Below are 7609 nucleotides of genomic sequence, written 5' to 3'. Positions count from 1 at the left end.
TGATATCTTGAATCATAACGAGTCATTGAAAATGTTGAGCTTAATCAGTAATCCGGTTATGGTCTGACTGATACTTTTTTCATGTGTTTTTGGGGGTGGTATGATGGGCAACTCAATGTTGCTCTTGTAATTGGTTTGTGGGGCGGTTCAATATTGCTCCCAAAAATATTGCTTTCCAGGATGCCGAAACGTCTTAAATGTTTGATAACTACACATTGTTCTTCGATGTAACTCTATGACAGGGATGATTTGTGGGCCTTCCAATGATTATTCATTCTCTGCGTACTCCTTTGCATTATGTAAATTGGTTAATTTCTGTTGTTTTACTGTTATCTCACAATACAAATTTTAGTGCTTCATTTCAGTTTTCCAGCAGTTACTATACTTCATGTCGCTTCTAATATTATTTCTCTAAGGATCTTCTCCTACCGAACGCAGCATGGATATTTCAGCTTTTGAGAAGGCCTTGCAATTTATAAATGTGATGAAAGATGATCTTCCAGCTGCCGTTCACTCTATCGTGGTAGCTTTCCTTTCCAAAATGCAGATTAGAAATTAGTCTATTTATATGTTGATGCTATTTACTTTAGACGGAGTTTTACTTTGTTCTTCGTGACACGTGAAATGCCTTAGGGTCTTGCATATTATGTAAAAGTATATGGTGAACTGAATGGAAGTATATTTCATCACATTTTCTGTTAAGATTGAGGCAAGAATGTTTGGATAGAATGTTCGAAATGTAAAGATGATGACGCAGTACAAAATTATCAAAATGTTGCTACCACTAATGACAAACTTGTACCAGTATTTGTTTTAAGCTCCACATCAAAAACATGAACATATCTTGTCATAGTTATCGGAAAATAACCAAACACTTGTCAGTCAAGTCAGCATGACCAAATTTGGTCGTAGAGAATTGGCAACTATCAACTCTAGAGTAAACAGTCCATTATGCCACATACCCAATGTTGCCCCATTCTTAAGTGCTGCTAATTCGACATTCAAGAATTAACTGCCGTTTCTCACTGAATACTGATTGGCGTCCGGAATTTTGTGGCAGCATGCTGGGGCTTCAGGTCAGCCTTTCATGGATGATATCATCTTCTTTTACAATCTATGCACAGTACTGTTAACAGCTTATGTCAATTTGGTTTCAGTTTCTAATTACTGATATGTTTATCTGTCATTTGTGTTGCAGATCCGTACACCCTCAGGAACAGCCCGCACACATAGATTTGCTACCAAGACTGTGGAACTGCCTGCTCAAGGAGGAGAAAGAGTGACCATTTCCTTGGCTGCCCCAGCCAATGCTTATCGTCAGATGGGTCCCCTCAAGATCGCGGCACGCTCAAAAGGGTTTAGTCCAGGAGAACCCATGTGCCTCACTAACCATGTCAGTGGAGAGATCTCAAAGTTGCTAAGAGTGCCATCAAAGAATGCGGGACCATTGTTTCTTAGTCCTTATCTAGTTGGCGGTGCTGTTGCTTTGCTTGCTTCTGGAGATGCTGTTTCTGCATTCATTGATCCAAGCCTCCCTAGACTAATTACAGCAACTGTCATTGCATCGGCTGCTGTTGGGACAACACTAAATCAAGTGATCCTGCCAGAGACACGAAAGGTATGTTTGATTTCCATGTAGCAAAAACATCTAGGGTGTTTCTTTCATTAAAGAAACGAAACAAAGTTCCCTTAAAAAAGAGAGAAAGAAATGAAACAAAGTAGTGATACTCTGAGCAGGTAGGTAAAGATCTAGTCATGTATCACCGATAAATTTGTTTACTATTAGTATTAGACTGTTCCATCTTGCTTTGTTGATGGGTTAGCTCCACCTGATCTTGCCAGTACTTGTTGGCAATACTACCCATTCCGTTAGCATTACTGATGGCAATGATAATTCTAATTATGTTCTCAACCATACTATCAACTTCAAAATCTTTTTCGTGTTGAGTAATGTTTTTTGGAGGTAAATGCAGTGACTATAGTCTTGAACTAGAAAGTGTGGTGTGTATTAACTATCCTGCATGATTTAACTCTTGTGTTTGTCCAGCTTCCGCAAAAGGCGGTAGACATAGTTGCTGTACAGCAGAAACTCTTATCTCAATATGACATGCTTCAAAGTCGTCTTAAGGATCTGAAACAGCTTGTTGAAAAAGAGGTTTGTCTGTTTAATCTCTGTAACCAGTAAATCTTCTGCTAGACGTAAAGTTTTGAAAAGCATAGTGTCCAGAATTATTCCATCGAAGGTGTGGATGCTTGCAAGAATGTGTCAGTTGGAGAACAAGATATTAGCAGTAGGCGAACCATCATATCGGTAATTTTTACAGAAGTTGCATGTTCTTCTATCATACTGGTTTAATTTACTTACTTAAAAAAGCACTGTTTTATTACAATAGTTTCATGTTCTACTGCAGTGTTTTATGAGGAGAATTGAGCATTGTACAAACTAATTTGCAGTGCTCGACGTGGTAGAGTGAAGAGGGTACGAAAAAGCTTGGAAACTACGCTTTTGGCAAAGATTGAGCTGATGGAAAGTTATGCAAAAGTAATACAAGAGACTGTAAATATAAATCTGTATACATTTCGCATGTAATGTATCTGAAATAAAATGTTGAATATGGCATTGCAGTTATGTTCTATGATTGAAATTGAAGTTGAAATGGACTCTGATGTTATCGTTGCTGAAGCAGCAACCGGTGCAGTAAGTTCCTATCAATGCATACAGTATACTCCCTCCGTTCGGAATTACTCGTCTCGGATATGAATGTATCTAGAATTAAAATACGTCTAGATACATCCATTTGTACGGCAAGTAATTCCGAACGGAGGGAGTACTTCCTAATCATTGTTTCTACCATTGTTTTTGTTTTTCTGATTAATTCCGGGCAGATAGCTAATAATGAGTGTTACAATTCAGGAAAGAATATCAGAACAAATTGAACAGTTGATGGAGATTGACAGTCTTGAAGAGGTGGAAAACCTTCGGCCCAAAATTTCTATCGAGCATACCATCGTTTACGAGGAACTAACATTTGCTTCTATAACCATTTCAGCAATGGCGTATACAAGCCGAGGCTAATGATGAAGCAGAAAGGCTTCTTGGTTCAGATTCTTCGGAAGCATTGTCTGCTGAGCGTGTATGATGATATTTTGGTATGGAAGTACATTATTTTGTTTCCCATTTTTCATATAGCTCAGTTCAATATACATGTTTTACTTCCAAACTGAGAACAAAACCATATTCCACTAGGCTTGTCACAGTGACTTGTGAAGACGATGATTCTGATACAGAAGACAAACTGATTACTATGTAGAACCATGTATCCCCCCCATAACATCGAAGTGAATATTGCAAAGAACTTGAGATCTCTAGCAGACACTTGACAGTACAGACCAGGACAAGCTTATGGATAGAAACAAGAGAGAATTCCTTATTTGACACTCTCTTAAAATCATGTTCCTTATTTGACACTGAAAAATTTCTTCCCTATATGACCTATAGTCTTAATTTCTTTCCCTATATGACACTCTAGTTCATTTTGTACACGTGAAAAGACCTTTTTGCCCCTGTACATAATGTGACCAGAAATATGTAGCATTGAGCCTAATTAGGGAAAATTCGTTTATGAGAGTGAGCACACTCAACATGTTATCTCCTCCGTTGGTCTTTTTTGGGATGCATGTGTATTTTGTATACCTGAGCGCATGCATCCAATGTATTTAGAACGTATTCAGCTGTGGGTCTAGTTTCATGCGGTATGGTTTGTGAGTGCGACTGTTTGACGTACTTTTGTACGTGTGCTTTAACACTAAAATGCATTCTTAAAAATGAATGAATTTTTTCAAGCACTTTTGTGTGTGCTTCGGTGATCACCTACGTGCATGCCATTAGTGCATGTGCACGTATTTGCATGGCCCATGCAGGACCTATAGCTGTATGGAAGAAAGTTGCGTGCTAGCACGAACGTACGCCCGGTTCGGTGCAGCCAACATGCGTATGTATATGAACCGGGTCATATGAAGCTAGAATACATGTATTCGCTTGATCGTTAGGGTGCGCGTACGTATTTAAATATCTATGCTCCGCGTACGTATTTAAATATCTACGCTCCGGCAGGCAAGCTGGCTGCGTATATGTACACAAATACGTATAGACAACTAGCCAGACCGGTCAATTAGCACATGAACCATCGAAGGCCTTGGTCATGATTTCTTGTACCGGCTGGAGATTTCCAAAGAGCGAGAGACAAAGGCTCTGTTTGCTTCAAATTTTTTTTTTGAATTTCGTTTGCTTCAATTTGTATCGATGGATTCCGTTGCTGCGCAGGGCCAAAGATTTAAACAACCTTCAAGGGGTTGAGGTAGGGACGCGTTTATCTTAAACAACGTTACATCCATATCGCTCCATAAAAATCGGAACGGCAATGGCCAGCGCCGGACCTTCTCCAGCTGCCTAAAAATACCGAGGCACAACGCACGCACAAAAGGAGGCAACGCACGGCGCACCCACGGGGAGCCACCAAGAGATCCATCCATCATCCATCCGTAGCACGCCTCAAGCATCACGCATCAGCCAGGAGATCGACGCGAGCTCGGCTGTCTTCTGGAGTAGATGGCCGGGAGGGAGGTAGCATAGCCGGCTCCGGCCGTGTTGCGGTTGCTGTCTAGCCGGCTGACTCTGTCCGCCCACCCCGCCGCTTATCCAGAGGAAAATTCCTAAACGTAGTAGACTTGACCTGATTTTTTACCAACCTGCCTAATTCAACAGACTTTTTGAAAGCATATTTGTGGTCACATTATACATATGGGTAAAATGGTCTTTTCACGTGAACAAAATGCACTAGAGTTTCATATAGGGAAAAAAATTAAGACTAGAGATCATATAGGAAAGAAAATTTTCTTCAGTGTCAAATAAGAAACACAATTTTAAGAGAGTGTCAAATAAGGAATTCTCTCTAGAAGAGAAACAAATGAAAGATGCTTACAGAGACAAGAATGTCAAACCCCTGAAGAACCATGAGATGTTCGGGGCAGTTAAGGACTGTGGCTTGGTTTGCTAGTTGCTTTAGCATGTTTCTTGGAGTTAGCAAAAGAATCTGATGCTGGCTTGTAAATGGCTCCGCGTAACTTTTATCACCATTGTGTTGAACAGTGGGGACTGTTACTGTACATAAGTGCGTAAATTGAATTGCAACACATTTTTGTCATGTCCATAGATAATTGCAGATCCTTCAAATCGATGTTTGCGGAGCATCTGTGTCTGTACAGGAGCTATCAATTTACACGCTTTATCTGACAAGAAAAATAAAAGACTTGTGTGATGTGAATGCAAGAGCACGAGCAATAGCATTTCTGGTTGCAGAATAAAAAGTGGCCCAGAACTGAACAAGGAAAATCCCCTCCTGGGCACGGGTTTGCGCTGCTTTGTACAATCAAAAAGGGGTATGCACAGCAAAGACAACTAATCATTCCCTCTTTGCTGCTGGCTATAATTGGTCTAAGTAATGTGTTGCCGGTGATGACCTTTGTTGTTGCAACCACGAAGTCACAGCCCATTCCTTCCTGTGCACCAAGAAATCGAAGCGAGGCAATCTCAGCAAATGTTACGCCAACAACAAACACAACCAGAACAACGGAGCGACGACCAACCCTGTCGGTATTCTGTCTTGCCTCGGCTGATAGTAATTCTGATGAACCACTAATGGTCGAGACACCTCTTTTCAAATCCAGATGAGGGCCCGGCAACAATTTCAACACTTCTTCGATAGATCGCCATCCAGACTTCACTGCATGCTGAACAAGGCGAATGCTAAGAGGCGCGTATCCAGCAAAGACGTATGATACATCATCAGGGGAATCAGGATCCTTTATATCAACTATAAGCTGGAGACCTCTCCTGATAATAGCCCAATTACTCCTCGATTCCCGCCCTTTAACAAGGCCAGCCTTCTCCAGATTGTATAACAAGGGCATGTGCTCAAAGCCATAGCTGTGCAGTATCTCCCGCCTCAGGTAGTCAAAACTCTTCCTCGGCAACCCAGCATTTGTAAGGGAAAATAACACCAGAAGGCGAAGCACAGTCTCAATAGGCTCTTGCTTCTGTATGATCTCCTCAATGTACTTGTAACACGTTTCATAGTCCTTCGCCTCCAGCATCTTTTGCTCAATCTCTACTCGGGCATGAAACAAGGGTTTTCCAGCAAACGACTGCAGATGGTGCGCCAAATTAACATGCCTGGTTATCTCCGGTAGTGAGTGTAACCTCTTCACAAAATCCTTGAGCTCGGAAACCGACTGTGTGTTCATTGATTTTACCTGCGCGTAATCTTGCTGAATAGACGTTGCCTTTTGGTGGACGACCCGAAGCACAACATGGAAGCTGAGGTCTCGAATCTCCCTGTACAACTTATCGCTCGAATTGAGCGGAACCTTGATCTTTTTCCCATCTTGTTGGGCGCGCATGATGCCGGCATCAACTTGCACAGATCCGTTGTGAATTTCCAACATCTCGTCTAAGAGGCCTTCATACGTTAGCTGAGAGCACATTGGTGTCACCATGTCCACCTCTCGATCTAGCAAGATAACGGTCTCTATCTCTGGAATCCCCATGTCATCCATGTCGACAGGGTCTTGGAGGTGCATATGGTTGAGCAGCTGGGCAGCTTTGGTTGATGCCACACCCTTGGCTCTAACATTGGGGATGACTCCAAAGGCAAGCTCTAGCCTATGAATAGCTTCTGCAACGTGCCAGGCAGAAGTCGCCGTATCCCCTTCCATAAGGTGACATTCCTGTGAGGAATAGTCATCATCACCAAGCTCAAAAGAAATGACATCCTCATCCAAAGGAACCAGATACAAGGGGTATTCTCCGATTATTGCCAACTTTTGATGAACTTTCTCTTCCTCCAGAATCATCTCACAGGCAACTAGACGACGTGGCACGAAATAGAGGTGGTATTCCCTCTGGAGCCCCTTGGATTCGTCGTTCTTGATTTGATTTGCCACGAATTTCATCAAGCTGAGCTGCGACCGAACAAGGTACACCACCTTGGGGCACTCCGTCTGCAGAGGCTCGGCGGAGAGGACCCGCAGCTCCGTGACATGTTCCTTTAGCGCCGAGGTGTGCAGGATCAGCGAGAGGGTGCCCGCGAGCTTCGGATCGATGACCAGACACTTGTCCCCCCTGATGCTCTTGATTATGCTGACGAGTTCCTTCTGTGACTGCTCCCTGAAGGCAGTGAGATTGAGCGGCGCGTTATCGAGGTTTGGGATCTGTGCCATCGGGGCCCGTCGGGCGTCAATGGCGTCGGGGTGGGGTGGCCGGGTGGAGTGGGCTTCTCCTAGCGATGAGGTAGCTGCTCCTGGCTGACGGCGGGACCCGGGCGTCGACGGGACGGAGGTCCGGCGGGGATGGGGCTTGCAATTGGATGGCCGGATCTGCCGGCGGAGGAGTGGAGTCGGGCGTGGCGGCGCTGTAGGGTTATTATACGAGAGTGAGAGGGGTAGCTATATAAGAGCATCTCCAACAGGCGCTGCTCGCGCCGCTCGCAAAAAACATATATACCGCACGCGCATCGGCTGGTTTGACGCGGCGCGCAGCGCTGGTTTCAAC

The 7609-nt window shown here is 43.4% G+C and overlaps 2 protein-coding genes across 8 annotated transcripts in view; one reads left to right on the top strand and one right to left on the bottom strand.

Annotated features, from left to right (window-relative positions):
• LOC119334711 overlaps positions 1-3669 on the top strand; it is a 7225-nt gene extending 3556 nt beyond the window's left edge. For 2 of the 7 annotated variants that reach the window (XM_037607252.1, XM_037607251.1), the window contains exons 5-13: positions 439-523; positions 1199-1618; positions 2048-2155; positions 2244-2311; positions 2455-2542; positions 2627-2698; positions 2915-2968; positions 3051-3150; positions 3248-3669. In XM_037607252.1, the coding sequence (XP_037463149.1) occupies positions 439-523; positions 1199-1618; positions 2048-2155; positions 2244-2311; positions 2455-2542; positions 2627-2698; positions 2915-2968; positions 3051-3140 (985 nt within the window). In that variant the 3' untranslated portion in view covers positions 3141-3150; positions 3248-3669. Of the gene's footprint in view, positions 1-438; positions 524-1198; positions 1619-2047; positions 2156-2220; positions 2312-2411; positions 2543-2626; positions 2699-2914; positions 2969-3050; positions 3151-3247 lie in introns of those variants that run through there. The other 5 variants (XR_005161511.1, XR_005161512.1, XM_037607254.1 and 2 more) reach the window with 5 other exon arrangements.
• Positions 3670-5032: 1363 nt separating this feature from the next.
• Positions 5033-7301, bottom strand: LOC119334710 (vacuolar protein-sorting-associated protein 33 homolog). The gene has a single exon (XM_037607250.1). The coding sequence runs from the start codon at positions 7276-7278 to the stop codon at positions 5272-5274; it is 2007 nt and encodes a 668-aa protein (XP_037463147.1). The 5' UTR covers positions 7279-7301; the 3' UTR covers positions 5033-5271.
• Between the last annotated feature and the right edge of the window lie 308 nt (positions 7302-7609).

Source organism: Triticum dicoccoides, chromosome 7A (genome assembly GCF_002162155.2).
Source record: "Triticum dicoccoides isolate Atlit2015 ecotype Zavitan chromosome 7A, WEW_v2.0, whole genome shotgun sequence".
In the NCBI taxonomy this organism is placed as follows: Eukaryota; Viridiplantae; Streptophyta; class Magnoliopsida; order Poales; family Poaceae; genus Triticum; species Triticum dicoccoides.
The sequence above is the reverse complement of the archived record's forward strand: the minus strand, read 5'-3'. Positions and strand labels throughout refer to the sequence as shown.